The sequence below is a fragment of the Candoia aspera genome, chromosome 1, assembly GCF_035149785.1.
Source record: "Candoia aspera isolate rCanAsp1 chromosome 1, rCanAsp1.hap2, whole genome shotgun sequence".
Taxonomy (NCBI): Eukaryota; Metazoa; Chordata; class Lepidosauria; order Squamata; family Boidae; genus Candoia; species Candoia aspera.
In genome coordinates, this window is record NC_086153.1 from 172,233,441 (window position 1) to 172,250,470 (window position 17,030).

The 17,030-nt window shown below is 39.7% G+C and overlaps 1 protein-coding gene across 2 annotated transcripts in view; it reads left to right on the plus strand.

The window, feature by feature from the left end:
- Window positions 1-3,195: 3,195 nt before the first annotated feature.
- Window positions 3,196-17,030, plus strand: part of LANCL1 (LanC like glutathione S-transferase 1) — a 29,820-nt gene continuing 15,985 nt past the window's right edge. The window contains exons 1-3 of one of the 2 annotated variants that reach the window (XM_063317917.1): window positions 3,288-3,378; window positions 5,150-5,220; window positions 8,358-8,475. In XM_063317917.1, the coding sequence (XP_063173987.1) occupies window positions 8,415-8,475 (61 nt within the window). In that variant the 5' untranslated portion in view covers window positions 3,288-3,378; window positions 5,150-5,220; window positions 8,358-8,414. Of the gene's footprint in view, window positions 3,379-5,149; window positions 5,221-8,357; window positions 8,476-17,030 lie in introns of both variants that reach the window. The other variant, XM_063317915.1, reaches the window with a different exon arrangement.

The following is a 17,030-nucleotide window of genomic DNA, read 5'->3' on the forward strand; positions in this document are numbered from 1 at the left end:
ACAAGGTTTTTCAGAAGTGGTTTGCGTTGCCTCCTTTCTAGGGCTGAGAAAGAGCGACTGGCCCAAGGTCACCGAGCTGGCTTTGTGCCTAAGGTGGGACTAGAACTCTCAGTCTCCTGGTTTCTAGCTTGGTGCCTTCACCACTACACCACACCGACTCTGGAGTACTATTAACTACTGTTTTTATTTTAGGTTTTACAGTCATCATGTTTTCATCTTGTTTTTTATGGATTTCTTTAATTGTATCTTTGTAGGGCTCCCAGAGCTGTTAAGGAAGTATCAGCATATAGATCTTTAAAATAAAACTAAGCCAAACCAAACCAAACTAAACCATAATATGAAACATATTTAAAAGGCTTCATATTAAACACCCTTACTTGAAAGATAAATCCTATCAACATCAGTAGGAATTACTTCAGAGAAAAAAAAAAAGAATGTGAATTTAAAATACTTTATTTTAAAGTCATTTAATAAGTTTCCCACTATTTCAACATTATTTGCCCCCTTGGCATTTTGTTTAAGAATGGGTACACAGGCCACTTTCACTATGTACCCATATTTAAACAAAAACTTGGTATTGAGAGTAGTGAATACACCCACACTGCCAGACTTGGCCTGTCCATGTGGTTTCTCTGAGCTCAGAGTAACTCGCCATATGAGAAATCATGTTTTTACCTGCTCTCCATTGTGTTACCAGCTGCAAGGAAGGAAGAAAAATGTGTGCTGGTTATTTTCAAAATACATTTTCAAATTATATTTCTCACTGGTTTCACTGTATCCATTAATCTTTGGAACGAGCTGTCACAGTGTGATAATAGCCAATGATATCAAAGAGCTTGAAAAAAGTATAACAATTCTTGGTACTAGGCCGGATGTACACCAGCCTTTTCCTTATGATTTGTTTGATAAATGATCAGAACAATACAACAAAATTGCACAACAATAATACAGCATAATAAACTCATAGATTATAGCAACTAAACCAGCCATTTATCTGTAGCTAAGTCCATATCTGAGCCAGTCAAAAGCACCCCTGACTTTGCAATCGGTTGCAATCCTCTCTGCATGAACATATGAATTCACATATGTTCATGTCTAAAACCATAGGCCAGAATGAGGATGGGTACTTTTCAATAAAAATGTAGTATGCACTCAGCAGACTTCTGCAATGATATTTTACTAATTTGGGGAACAGTCTTTTCTTATTTTTAATATGGGGAATGGTTACCTCAAAAAGTCATTCAAGCTTACACATAAATGGAAACAAGCTAGCTAAAAACACCTCTTAAATTCCAAAGTTGGGAATACTTACCTAAGAATTTACCTTTGCTGTGATATATATTTATTTCACAGACTCAAACAAGAACCCATTTCACGTTATTACAGGAAAAAATGGTTACTTAACATACCTGCACTCTAACATAGGAATAGAATACTAATGATAATTCTAACTTCAAAATAGGAGCGGGATGTTCAAGGCAGCTTACATGGGGGTCTTCCTCCATTTTATCTCCATAACAACCCTGTTAAGTAAGTTAGGCTGAGAGAGAATTGACTTGTCATAACTCACACACTGAGTATTCATAGTTTGAGGGTAGGCATAAGTGTTTTTGTGTGTGTGTCAGAAACACCTACCAAGACGCTTTTGTATTGAAAAGATTTGCTGGTGACATCACCAAAATATTCATTGCATGATACAAAGCATGTATCGAAGAGTATGATTCATATGACTGTTTATTGAGAAATTAATCACTGAGAAAATTAGTGAACTTTGCAAGAGTGATGTCATGAATGAGAGACAAACCATTATCTGATAGTGTCAGGAGTGTATGGGGGGAATGTATTTGAAAAAGGGAAAAGAAATGAAAGAAACTAAAATGACTATAGGAAGAGAAAGTATGACTTCTGTATGAAAAAATATTAGAAGATACTCTCCCAACAGAATGAATGAAAAATGGACACGAGGAATAAAAATGTGGAAGCTGCTTGGAACAAAGTGAAAATAATTACAGTGTGTGTGTGTGTGTACACACACTGTAACTGCTGCAAAAATAGAGGAGAAAAATATATAGTATGTTTGTACAGTGAAAAAGATGGTTGCAAATATTGTAGCCCAAGAGAGCAGAAAAATGCAGATAATTTGTTTAATGCTTTGGAAGTGAGTGAAAAAGGCTAAACAAAGAGCTCTAAAGAGTGAACAGAATTAAAAATAAAAGAGATGAAATGGTCTGGGGTGAAACTGAGGTGAAGGAATACAGGAAATTGTTTTAGCGATTTGTATGAAGTAATATGTTGATACGTTGTGATAGCGATAGGTAGAAGGTGGTACTAAATCAAATGCTAATGCCGTTTCATTTTGTTCAGCATGTTGTGCAAAATGAATCACTTGCGGTTTTAGTAACAAATCAACGCTTAGCATGAAGTGAATCTATAGATAAGCGGTTTAAATTTTCTTCCTTAGACTGACTATTTATTTATTTATTTATTTAATGGATTTTTATGGCCGCCCATCTCAAATAAATGTCTCTGGGCGGCTAACAATATGAAAAGTAAGCAAAAACAAGTGCATAGGCGAAAAATTAAAACACAGTAACACACAACATTAGCATTTGCACTTTAATAAATGTCCGTAGTCGAGGAATTCGTATGATAAATGTCGGTAAGTCTGCATAACGCTCGTCACCGTAGGAAAAAACCCTGGGCTTCGTGAAGTTGCACCGTCGGGAGCTGGAGTCGGGTGCGGGCGCGGGCGCAGGCGCAGGCGAAGGAGTCGCAGGCTTCCAGTCCGAATCGAAGAAGTCTCGTTAGGGAGGCGTTGTTTCAAATACCGTAGCGTGGGCAGGGTCGCGTAGCCCGTCCTGAGAATCCGAGCAGGGTCGCTCCGCCCCGAGGGCCCCTGCCCAGGTCGCGCGGAGAGGACCAGAAGGGTCCGTCGCTCAATCGGCTCGCGAGGGCGTCAGGCTAAAAGGGTACCGGTCCCTTTAAGAAGTCGGCGCCGTGGAGCAGAGGCCCCAGGCGCTCCGATTGGTCGGCGTCGGCCGGAAGTCGAAGGAGTGGTCGTACTCCCGTTTGGGTTTGGGGATTGTCCGCCGCCCCTGTTTCTTCCTCTGGCAGGTGGAGCAGGTGGGGGTGCTGCGGGGGTGGGGGGCGGCGGTATTTGGCAAGGGGTGCAGCAGCACGCGGCTCCTCTGCTCCGCAATGCCGGTGGCGGTTTGGGATCGAGGCAGGAGAAGTCTGTGGGTGGGTCATGAGTGAGTGGTTCTCTCTTTCTCTCTCCCTGGCAGGCCTGTTGCCATCATGGCTGAGAGGGCTTTCCCGAATCCCTTTGCAGACTATGACAAATCCTTGGCCGCAGGATACTTTGATTCTTCAGGGAGGGTGAGTGCTTGGATTTTGGCTTCTTCTTGCTGCTCCTTTTAAATGATTCTTTCCCTGAAATATAGGGGGTGATTTGGTGAGAGCCGCGAGGGAAGAAGAATGCGTTTGTGCTTTTTTCTCTTAATAAGCTGTACAATAAATGTAAATATGCTTCCATTTTTATTGCTTCCGTCTAGCCTTCGTAAACGAGCATGATCCTTTTTAAACATCATTTGCCTCATTCTAGCTCGTTAATCTTGCTTTGAATTCAAGGGCAGAGCTTGTCAAAAAGAAGTGCTTAAAAATATAGGTGCTTCTCTTTCAGCTTCTAGTTAACAATGGAAAGCCATTATTTTTTCTTCCAAAACTAATCTCTATATCAGCATTATATGGTTCCTGTTTCTCCTTGTACAGAATCCTGAGTGTGTTTGCACAGGGGAGGGGGGTGCAATGTTCAGGAAATGGTAGGTGGGAATTCTCAGATTTTGAGGAAGCTTGGTAAAGACACCTGCCCCAAAAATCCTTTAGTAGTATGGGTTAAGTTTAAATACATTTTGGATAAATGAAGGTAAATCTTAGTGTCACATGCTGTAGTGCAGAAATACAGTTCCATAATGTTCTTTAGTGATTGGTGGTGGGAATCAGGGAACAAAGAGTTAATTAAAAAAAAGGGTGCTCATTGGCTTAGCAACATCGACAAGTCATGCCAGTTGTGAGGTACAGACAGAATTACTTTAATCATGCTAAATTGATTTGAGAACAGGATAGTGGAATTCTACTTATGTACATGTACGTACATCACCTGTGACTTTATGAAGAAACAAGATTCACTCTCCTACATATATACATGGAAAGCATAGAGGGATAGAGAGCCATGGCATTTCCCCAATGAATTCCTTCAAACCCCATTTAAGGAAGCCTCCTAAATACTGAGATTGTCTCTTGATTATGAAACTCAGAACATGTTTTGCGGCTGCTGCTCACTGAATACAGCTGCCATCTTTGGAGAAAGGTGTGGCATGAGAATATCCCTAGGAAAGCCAAGAACTCTGAACTGTAGTTACTATGTTAGTACCCTTAGGCAGAATACTCAGCAACAACTTCAGCATTTCAGAAGATAATCTGTACTTTCACAATAAACATTTTGGCTAGAGTATAAAGTGTTTAGAATACAGTAGAGAAATATGTGCTGTGCTATCCACAAATATAAGGGTAAAAACCCAGGTGTGTTTTAACAGTGCTGCATTTGCCATATCTCTCAGATCATAACAATAGTTAGGCAATTTAGCTGGAAGAGTATCTAGAGGACCAATAAATGATATTTAAGCATCCTGAGCGAGGCATCTAGCTACGAAGTTAATATAGCAGTACTGAAGCAACATCACTGGCTATGTATTAGCTATTAAATCGGGATGAGGATCTTGCATTGACATATAAAGGCCTAACTAATTTGGGAGAAGACTCTCTGGAATATCACCCTTCCTTTCGAAAGAATCACAGCATTCAAGAGAAGAGTCATTTCTGTTGGTGTCACACTCTATAGATTGCCCTGTGGCAGTAACAGCCAGGACCTGTTTCAGATGCCTCCTAGAGATGAATCCTTACCCAATCCTTACCCTTGTATGGATGTTGGTTATGGATTTGTATATGTTGATTAAATGGTTCCAACTGTTGTACTTTATCATGCTTTTATATACTTACATTTTACGAAAAATGTATTTATTCTGCTTCAAGATAAATAAATATCAGTTATTACAAGCACATGTATCTGTTGTGTTACATTTGTTTTCAGCTGTTTACAGGTAGTCCTCGTTTAGTGACCACAATCGGAACCGGCAACTCGGTCATTAAGTGGAGTGGTTGGTAAGTGAAACCACAACGGTGCTTACGATCTTACTTCAACTTTCATTTGCTTTATGGACCTGTGAAGGTCGTAAATGCAAAGATTGGCCGCAAAGTTAATTTTTCATCACCATCATAACCGCGAATGGTCACTAAATGGGGGCTACCAATATTTATATTTCAATCAAAAATTATTTTGAATCCATACTAGCTGAGTTTGACTCTTTACATCAGGGTGTCTCAACCAGGGTTCCTTGGAAGCCTAGGGTTCCGCAAGGGTTCCCTGGGAGCACGATTTATTTTAAAAATTATTTCAAATTCAGTCAACTTCACACTAAAGAGGTAACTTTCATTATTTTTAGTTTAAGGTAACTGTTAATGCATATATACAGGCCTACACATGAAACAAATATAATGATTTTGTAACTTCTGGTCTATATTTGAGCCTGAATGTGCAGGGCTTCCCCAAGGCCTGAAAAATATTTCAAGGGTTCCTCCAGGGTCAAAAAGTTGAGAAAGGCTGCTTTACAGTATGCATGTATCTGAGCCCCATTCAGACTCAACACAGTACAGCATTTCTTTTACCTGTAGTAGCTGACGATGGCTAGGTCATCTAGTATTGTGAGGCTAACTCTGGAGGTTATCTAAGATATAACTCTTGTCGAACAAACTAGAAATCTTAGGTGCCTAATGAACATGGGATATAGTAATGCAACCAGCAAACCCATTACAAAGAAATGTAATTGCCAACACTATACCTTTGTCTTTGGCAATGCTATACAGTCTGGCTGAAATAGATTTAGAAGTACTTCATTGGGAACTTAAAAGCCAAATCCAGAATGGTCTGAAGAAGTCTCACCAGGGCCTATTAATTCATTTATTTCCTGCTGCCAACATCATTATGGGGCTTATTATTTATTTTCTGAAAAGCAACTTAAATGTTTCTATAGGGGAATTAACAAATTTTATGATAGAATAATCAACTCTTGCAATTTGACAAAATCACAGAAAAAATAAAAATCTCTTGATGCCTGCTTTAGTCAACAGGAATGTAAAGTGGCCTAGCACATTTTGACATAGTTGGGCTTCTTTCTATGTTTACATAACACATAACTAGTATTCTTGTCATGGGGTAGCTATATTTCTTTATACCCATTTAAATAATAAAAAGGATGAGTTTCAGGAGTTGGGGTGGTGAGTCTCAAGCACTTTTTACCCAGTGTGGTTCCAGTATCAGAAATGAACACAAATCGGATTGGTTTGGGTGTACAGCAGGAAGCAGTAATGCTTCAATCAAAGCAGAGAAGGCTTGGCTTTCCAGTATGGCTTTTAGAATATCAAGGGTAGTTCCTCCTCAAACTTTCTTTGTTTAACAAGGCAAAATAAGCAGGGGAGGAATAAGTATGGATGCCTCCAACTATCTACTACAGGCCTGCCTGCTTAACCTTTAAAGGCTCCTTTCAACATGCTGTTAGTGTGATTCAGTATATACCAAAGTTAAATCAGAAACCCAAGCTCCCAAGATATTTTTGTAGAAAGATGACAAAATGTGGACTATGTTACCCATAAATGGAGACAGAGCAGCTTGAACAATTGCCCACAATGAATGTACATCAATGACTTGGTGCTCAGCTAGAAGTTTCAAGTGATGTACTATAGGGCTCTGTTCTAGCCTTGGCTCTTCAACATACATTATTTGGATGAAGGTTAGAAAATACGATCACCAAATATGCAGACAACAGAAAGAGAAGGAGGTAACAAATACCTTAGAGGAGAGAATCAGGATTCAGGAAGATTTTGACGATGTGTAGAAACCAGATGAATTAATTTCGGCAGGGATAAATGCAAAGTCCTATGCGGTTAGGAAATTTCAAAGTTACATGGTGGGAGGGAAATGCTGGGCAATAGTACACACAAAAAATGATCTGGCTGTCTTGATGGATCACAAGCTGTACATGAGCCAACAATTGGATGCAGCTATAAATAAATGCAATCCTAGGCTGCATCAACAATAGCAGAATATCAAAGAGAAATCATTTCTTGGTATTCTATATTGGTTAGACTGTATCCAATTCTGAGAATGACATTTTAGGAAGAATATTGACAAACTGGAGCCAGTACAGAGGAAATCAACGATGGTGATAAGGAGCCAGGGAGGGAAAACTTGTAAGGTGTGGCTGGAGGTATTGGATATATTTAGAACAAGTTTCTGTAGGGAGACAAAAATAGGTGACTCAAGTATCTAAAAGGCTGTCACGTAGAAGAATGGCAGGAGTCTTCAGGGTTATTCCAGAGTACAGGTCAAGAAACAAGGGGATTACAAGGAAGTGGAATTTGGTTGTATATGAGGCAAAATTTCTTGATGGCCATCTCTGTTCAACAATGGAACAGACCACTCTGGGCTCTCTTTTGCTTGAGATCTTTAAACAAGGTGGATCTCCATCTGTCAGGGATGCTGTAGTAGACTCGTCCATGATCTCCATTTCCCTTCCAACCGTTACATTCTGTATTTCTATATCATGCCAGTGTTCACCACAAAGTTTCAAGCCTCAGAAGGGTTGTTAGGCTTAGAGCCTTGATGAATGCTTGACTGCATTGAGAAATGGACATCTCTCAAGCTTTTTATGCTTGCCACAGCAAATGTTGTATAGCGCCCTATACAAAAGCTTTCCATGCAGTAGAATTGTGGTGAGTCAGCGCAGACTGTCAAGTAATACTGTAATATGCTATTTCTGTCCTCTTTGTCTAATGGCAATCAGAGCAGAATCTACTCTTAAAAATTTAAGTAGCCTTCAAGGTCCCCTCAGGGGAAAGTATAGCACTGCTATAACCTCAAGGTAATAGGCATGGATAGCCAATGTATTAGCAGGGGAAAGAAATACCATTTTAAATATTTAAGGCTCAGTTCTTAATTACAGTTACTTGGAAGAAAGCATGGCTGAAGTAGTAGGGTTTTCTGTAAAAATGAATTTGGATTCTTCTTTCCCTTTTTAAATTACTGCTGCCAGCATGGCAGCTGTTTATTTCCTTTCGATTTCTAAAAGGGTTGTTCTCTTTTAAAAGTATGGAGCATTTCAAAGTACTTAGCTTGGCACATCCTGATAAGTGACAGTGTGTCTGCTGAGACATAACTACTGTGCTTTTATTAACATCTACAGCTCACTCCTGAATTCACTCAACACCTGAACAATAAGATCAAGGAGCTTCTCCAGCAGATGGAAAGAGGCCTGAATTCTGCAGACCCCAGGGACTGTACTTGTTATACTGGCTGGGCAGGTAGGATGGGAGAGTTGTAAAATGTGAATGTTAAATGTTCCCAAAGCATGTTTTAAAGTCTGGATGTCTAAAGAATGGCTGGAGGATACATGGTCTCCTTATACTGCTGGGATATGTCTTGAAGAAGGAAAGGCTTTGGGAACCCTGCAAATGTTATTTATTTTATCAAGGGACTTGTAAGCGATCCCTTTTTTCAGGGCTGAAATCTCCTGAACTTCCAAAGTATTCCTGAATGTGATAGTAATTCTTTGGAGAAAGAAATAAAAAAAATACTTTTTTCTCTTTTTTTGATGTTGCAGCCAAAATTTATTTATTCATTAGATTTATATGGCTGCCAAATCGAGATATGTCTCAGGGCACTTAGCAATCAAAATTAAAAACATATTTTAAAAAAATTAAATAATTAAAAACAGCACTTCACAGACAAGCAGGACATAGAACAGAACAAATAGTCACCATATCAAAATGGGTTCACCCAGTATCCGGTCCCAATTCTCAGGGGAAGATCCTGGTCGTTAGTGCCTTGCAAAAGGCGAGCAAAGTCAGGGCCATCCAAATCTCAGGGGAATGTTGTTTGAAAGGGCAGGCACCACAACAGAGAGTGCAGTATCAGCTGGACAACTCCTGTTTTTTTGTAGAATAGATATAATTCAGACACGGGGGGACTGCCATCCTTTCTGCCTTATCAGAGATTTCTCTATGCTATCATACTGGAATTCTAATCCAGCTCACTGTGGCGAGGCTTTGTTTGTTGAAAAGCCGGTTTCTTACTGTTCTTCTGAAATATACTGTGGCTGCATTTGCACATCACACTTAATCATGATTAATGAATACACTATTGTGGACTTGAGTTTCAGAAACACCAAATCCTAAACTATAATTTCCTCAATCCCACATGTCTTGATTCATGTGAGAGCTATACACTGGCTCTCGGTAAGCTTCCTAGTGCAATTCAAAGTGCTGGTTGTCACCATTAAAGCCCTACATGGCATGGGACCAGGTTACTTGTGGGACTGCTTCTCCCCACTGGTTTCTGCCTGCCCCACCAGATCTGGCAGAGTGGGCATGCTTCAGGTATCATCAATGAAATAGCAGGTTCCTGGAACATGCCTTCTCTGTCAAGATGCCGGCTGTTTGGAACAGCCCTCCCCCTTGAAATACAGACAGTCCCTACTCTATTGGCCTTTCACAAGGCCATGAAGACCAGGCTTTTCTCCCAAGCATTGGAAGCAGGAAGTTGTTGGGAACTCCAGCATGGATATATGTGTCTAATGGTTGTGTTTTTATTGAGCCTTGACGCTATTTAGTTGATCTTTGTTTTAATGTAACCCTTTGTTCTTGTTTGTTCACCACCCAGAGTTTCTTGGATAGATGCACAGCCATACAAATACAAAATAGCATAGTAAGCCAAAACCAAATACTCCACTTTATAACAGTGTGTGAATCATATCAATACATTAAGTTCTTCCTCTCTTAGGCTGCTGTCCTCCTCTTCATGTCTTCTTCTCAGACAATAAACATTCTCAGATCTCCTGCTCTGAGTTGGTGGCACAACTGGTTTCAGTTTACTGGTGGCATGGGTATTTCCTTAGACCAGTTTTTCTCAACCTTAGCAACTTTAAGATATGTGGACTTCAAATGCTGGCTGGGGAATTCTGGGAGTTGAAGTCCACACATCTTAAAAGTTGCCAAGGTTGAGAAACACTGCCTTAGACCGTTAAGGACCATAAAGGGCCATCATGTATGCAAACTTTACTTTCTGGGATATGCTCCCATTGGATGAAACTTCCCTAGACTTTTAAGCTGAGTGTGCAAAATAACTTCTATGCTACATTCTAACCTCAGGACACACTCTCCTTAAATGATTAACACTTGAATGAAATACTACATTTTAAGTATCAGCTGAGGCAGAGGCTTAAACAGATATTAAAGATGACATTAATTGCCAACCAAAATTGAAATCTCTATGTTGTCAGTTAAGTTTTTTTCCTTCTTTTTTCTAAAATTCTTGGTTTGGGGTAGGAAAATTCTGCAGACCAAGTGAGCAAGGAGTGAAGTTGAAACCCTTGCATAGTTTCAGTCAGGATTGGGGCCCACATTCTACAGATTACTTTAATAGTCTTTTGTGGAGGGGAGATATCTTGGGAAAATTTATATTGCAGAGAATGCCAAAATATGATTTTAGATTCTCACACCCATGTGTGCCCACGTATAGTTCCTTCCAACAATCTATGACTTATTTCAAAGGCCTTTAATTCTGTGCTCACATTGTGGTGCTAATAAAACATGAATTTTGACTACTGCTTGATTAAGTATATCGCAGCCAATACTTCTGTATACATTTCCATTGTAAATAAACCTGTGGGGAGGGGGAGCATTTGCAAGGATTTATACTGAAAATCAATTTTAATAATGTCTGCTTAGATCATTAGGAAGGGGCACATTCTCTTTTTAATCAATCACAGGGCTTTTAATCAATTCATATAGCTAATCAATATGCCATAATGTTTAGTTTAAAGTGGATTGGAGAAGTTTATGCAAAGAACAAAAATCTATACTTATACTTATATTGGGGGGCGGTGTTGGAAGGCAGCCTTTGAGTTTCTTGAATACAGCTGATGAAATGGAAGAATTGGTTAGGGTGCTTGTTTTTAGCTACATGACATAACAAAATCTTAAAGCATTTGTGTTAAGGGCGCAATTGTCTCAATGCTTCTGTCTCTTTATTCTCTGCTTATAGATTTTTCTTTGCAAACTTGTCCATTTACAATGAAATGGAATGTGTTGTCACCACAGAATATATTCTCCATCACATTATTGTACCTGGTCACTTCCAATATTCTGGATTTACTAATTTATTCAGTGTGGTTTCAGGTTACAAGGAATTAATTGGGCCAAGGTAACAGCCTTCTCCCTTAATTGCCTCTCTAGGAAAGGCTTGTTGAGTATCTTCTCATGTAGATAATTTCCTGGCAATCTGAAATCAATTGGCACTCATATGATTGCTAATAAACATCCCGGACTCTTTCACTCACAGTTCATCTACTGTTGGTGCTGATGCCATCATAACATTTAGACGTATGCTGGGACTGAGTTTTAACAGCAAGTTTAACTTTACATTTCCTTCCATATTGTTGCTGCCAAGCAGTAGACATCTTTACCACTTTCTCTGTAAAACTGCAGAAAATGCATAGAACCATGCATAGAACCATCCTTTGAAGAGAAGCCATAGTACCCTCCATTAACTTCATAGATTCCCTGAAAAGTATCCATTAATGTCCTCAGTCCCACTGTATCCTGCATGTTAAAAAGGGGCTCTTTCTTCCTCATAGGTGCTGTGGGCAACCTGCAGACTTTCATTTTGCAGCCCTTGGAATGTCCTCTGATTATGATTGCTGAAAGTGATCAGTGCTGTTTCCCTCCATTTTGAGAGTGATGAGGATTCTAATATAAGCCTTAAACAAGCCATATTGTAGGTTTTTTTTAAGCAAAAAACTTCCCATAAGCTTTTCCCCAAATCTTGCCCTGCCCAGAGGTGATGTGGCCTTACCTATTTTGTAGCCGCCTCTGTTGCCCCCCACTTATAAAATCCTGTGCATGGCTCTTACCCTTTGAAAGTTCTACCCTTACGGTAGATGCTAAGAGGATTGCAGAGTCCACAATAGGGGGTTTTGCTTACTATCCATTTTCCCTCTGCTGTTTAACTAACCAGGCAGGAAGCTTTGTTAAATGTACAGTTTGTAGTATCAATAAGAGCCTGAATATGTACCATGCTGGAGTTCTATATAGAGAGAATTTTAAATGAATAGAAAGCTCTCTGACTATAGGCAGAAAAAGCTGAAACATGATCTGTGCAGATCAGCCAGGTTTTACCTTGATACAGTAATTACCTAGCCTCTTCATTGTTAACTTTGCTTGTCCCCCCCCCCCCAACTATGCTGGCAAGCATCATTTTGTTAAGTCCAACATTTTAGAAAAAGGATTTTTGTGTTAAAAAACCCTCAGATTTTAAAAAAACTTTATCCTTTCAGAAGCATTTACTACCTCTGCAAATTGTATCCCTTTTTTAAATTATAATTCTTGAAGGTTTCCTATTAGAAAAATTAGAATCAGTAAGATGTCTGAAACTTAAGTTCTGATTATAGTTTGGTTCAATTGTAGAGTCATCTGTTTTCTAAACTGAGCCCTGAACTAAATTGTGATCAGTTTCTATCTCTGCTTTGTATTTAAAAACCAGCAAATTGAATATATGCTTCAGGGTAGAAATTTGAGTATCTACATATAAAGTGGTTTCCTCTGTATTGCCAACTCCAAAAACTGTAGGTGGCAGTTCCTATTTGCATCTTCAGTGTGTTAAGTGGATACTTTTATCAGCTGCTCTTTTGGCAAAATATATAAATTATATTTTGTATATACCGCTTGTGCTTTCTGCATTTGTTTTAAGCTCTCTGTAAACAAGTGCACAAAAAATGGGTTCTTTTGTGAACCAGTCACAGTGGGGGAGCAGGCCAAACTGCTATATTGTACTATACCAATTCAAGAGAAATTAGCTGCTTAAAAAAAAATAAACAAACTTTTACAGGTAAGATTGGTGGGTCTATTAAAGAAATGGATAGTGCCATACCAGCACCAGCAGAGGCAGTTACAATAATGTTTGTAAGATTTGACTGTAACCGTAATTGTTTTATCTTCATGCAACATTCAGCAGCTTCTGCAGAATCATAAAAGTCTCAGCCATTCTTTAAAAATTAAGATGTTTTAATTCTTATGATTTTGAAAGAAAAGGTCAAAAGTCTTTACTTTCAGATGGAGAAAAAGGCAAAAATCTGGATGGTGCTAGTGTTTGAGTATTGGAATATTAGACATTCCCACAGGTCTGTATAATATATGTTCCTTACCTAGTTTTCTATGTGAGCCCAAGTTTTACTTCATCTGCAAACTTCAACCAAAAATGACATCTAACCCTAAAGTCTGCAAAGTCTGTGTCATACAAATTGAAATATGGAAACGTGGTTTTTTCCATGCTGCTATTAAGATTTTGGTACTGTGCTGTGACTTAATTAGTTTGTAGAAATGGTGATATCCAGAATAAGACTTTTTCTTAAAAATAGTTTCAGGTACACAGCATTGCAGATGATAAAATACATTTTCACTGTCTTCATTGATAATACTAACATAGAAACTGCCTAGGGAGTGGACAAGGTTATTAACTTTGGCAGGAAATGGAGATTTGTCGTTAATATACATGTATAATTGAATTGACTATGGTATGACGCTTGGGAGATTACCTATGCAAAATGAGAAAATGATCTAAATTTAAAAGTTTCCCATGAATAGGAGAAAGTAATTTTGAAAGCTGCTCTACTTCCCCTTCATTTTTTTTTCTCTTTTTGCTGTATTTTTAAATACGGAGGCCTGCATCCTCTCAGCAATGGTTAATGAGTTTGCAAGTGCACTATTAATTGAGAAAATGAAAAATCTGGAACTGCTATAGGTCACTCATTCCTACAGTACTTATTCTTTGAAGATGCCTCTAGAATGCATACTGTTTCCTTGAAGACTTCAGACTCACATTAATAATGCTTCCATTTGTACTTAACGCATTTATCAACTCTCCGTCTTTATTGGGAATCCCGTAATCCCCATTTTCTGACATCCTCTTTCAGTAAACCACTGTCTCTTTTTTGACCTTTGACATTTTATGACTTGCTAATTCATATTTCCTGCTGATCGTTCTTCATTCTGTTAGTATTTTTCCAATAGAGGGTTATCATTCCATTTCTAGCTACACTGAAAGAAGGCCATTATTCCAAAACCTCCAAGTCTTTGTCAAAATTTGGATATGAATCTATTGCTATTCTGGTTTATGAAATTAATTGGCACAAATCATAATATTGGAAATGTAAGAAGAGCCAGTTCGGTCTGGTGGTTAAGGTGCTGGGCTAGAAACCAGGAGGCTGTTCTAGTCCCACCTTAGGCATAAAAGCCAGCTGGGTGACCTTGGGGCAGTTCCTCTCTCTCAACCCAACCCACCTCACAGGGTGGTTGTTGGGAAAAGAGGAGGGGGAAGGAGTATTAAGTATGTACGCTGGCTTGAGTTAATTATAAAAATAATAAAGGCAGGATAAAAATAAGAAATAAAATAAAAAAAATAGTAAAACAATGGCATTAGTTTTTGACATATCTTGTGCTCTACATCAAACATTCAAATGCTCACTGACTCAAACTTAAAAATGCTGAATAATGATCTTTTTGATATTGTTAAACTTGGGTATGTCTGTAGGTTGAGTCATGCAACTGGAAATCCAGTTGCCATTACTCGGCCTACAGACAATTCCACCTGGATGACTTGAGAATCTTCATCGACATAAACTTGGGTATGCAGTTCTTTTTCAGTAGAAAAAGCAACTTCTTATTTCTCTCTGAAGTCCTTTTATTGTGATTTTCCCAGTTGGGGCACGGTTACATTCCTGATTATTTTCCTGGACCTTCGTCATTCATAGTTCAGTTTTGGTTTGTGTGTGTGTGTGTGTGTTTGTGTGTGTTTGCATTATACCACTCTAGTTCTTGTTAACAGTACTGATTGTATATCCTTGAATTTCCAGTCCTGTGAGCTAGGTGGTGAATGGACTTAGAAATGTGATCAAAGTTGCCCAGTGTGTTAAAGGTTAAAATTGCAAGTTTAAAAGTGATGTGTCAGATTCCACAATCAGATGAATGATGAATCTTCTGATCATGTTCATCTGCCATGATGAGCTGACGTGTGTCAAGAACCAGATGGGAGGGGGAACATCCAGGAGTGAGAAACTATTTTGTTTGGACTAAGGAAAGACGTCAAGATCGTACCAGCAGAGACATCTGTGCTTGGCATGCCTAACCATTGGAATGAGGTGGGAAGAGGTGTAAAGGTGGGGGGGAATGGCTGTCTGTTCATTTTAATTAGGTAGTTTAGGTGGGAATTTTCAATGACAGCTTTTCTCTTGATCTGTACACATTCTCAGTAAATCTGAATTCTGCATTTTCAATTGCACATGAGTCAGGTCTTTACTGGGAACTAAAGTGTCAGTTCTTACATAAAGCTGCGATTGTACCAATTTTAACTTTACTGGGAGAAGCTTTCTCTTAGGAAAGTTAATCCTTCACTCTCCACAGTCATGCTTGGATGGAATGGAGGGTTCTGATCAAAGTAAGCCAGAAATAAAGACAGAAGAGGAAGAAATCTCAGCACCTTCTGCAGGGACTTCGATGACCAAGAGAGGTCAAATAGCGAAAGCTCAAGGAGGAAAGGAGAAGGAGAAGGGAGCCAAGCCGAAGACAAAGAAACAGAAAATGAGCTGCCCCCCTCCTCCACGATCTGATGACCAATTGGAGAAGGAACTCCTTCTGAAACTCAAACCCAGATGGGGTTGAAGACGGAACTGAGAGGACACCAGTGAGGTGGCGCTTATTCCAGCAAGAAGCCAGGAGTCGAGATCTGATGGCCAATTGACATCTGTCCTGGCTGGAATGAGAGATGCAGTTGATAGCAGACACGGTGGCCAGCTTGAAGGAAGCCATGGACAGGTTGATTAGTCAGCTAGCCTGGAAGGTGCCCACCCCAGAGAGTGCTCCATCGGTATTGGTGTTGGGAGATGACTTGGGGACATCAGATCACACCCGACTGAGTGATGATGAAGCTGATGCTTCAGATACAGCAGTTGGGGCAGTGTTGTTGCAGAAAAGTCAAAATGGCGAGTTGCAGCTGTGTGCCTACTTGTCGCAAAAGTTCACCGAGACTGAGCACAGGTGGCACGTGTGGGAGAAGGAGGCTTTTGCCCTGCAATGGGCTTTGCTCACTTGGAGACATTGATTGGAAGGGGCTTCAGAGACTTTCAAGGTGTGGACTGATCATAAGAACTTGGAGGCGTTGAAAACTCAGAGGAAATTGAATGCAAAGCAGATTCGCTGGGCTCAGTTCTTTAGCCATTTCAATTTCACCTTGAGATATTTGCCTGAGGGAAAAAAAATTTGGGCGGATGCTTTGTCGCGCTTACTGCAACATAATAGCTAAAGAGATGAAGTAGTGGATACAGTGTTTCCAAAGCAACAGCTAGGACTGGCCGTTGTTACTCGGAGCCAGAAAAAGTTAGAGAAAGCAGAAGTTCTGGCTGATTTAAAGCAAGCGCTGAGCCGAGAACTGCAAAATGACACTTGGTTGCAGGAAAGTAAAACTGCCTTGTGGGAAAGGGATGGACTGTGGTGGTCGGGAGGAAAGATTTACATTCCAAAAACTCTATGCAAGGAAATTCTGGAATGTAGCCATGATGCTAAGTCAGCTGGCCAGTTTGGTTTAGTAAAGACTTTACATTTGCTGCGAGGCAATTCTGGTGGCTGAGTCTCAGGCAGGATGTAAAGGAGTACGTGGCTAGCTGCCCAATTGGTGCCACGGCAAAGAAAAAAGTAGGAAAGCCTCAGGGACTGCTCCAGCCTGTAGTGAACCCAACCCAACTCTGGAAGGAAATTACCATGGACTTTATAGGATAGTTACTTGAAAGCAAAAAGAAAGCTGATTTGGG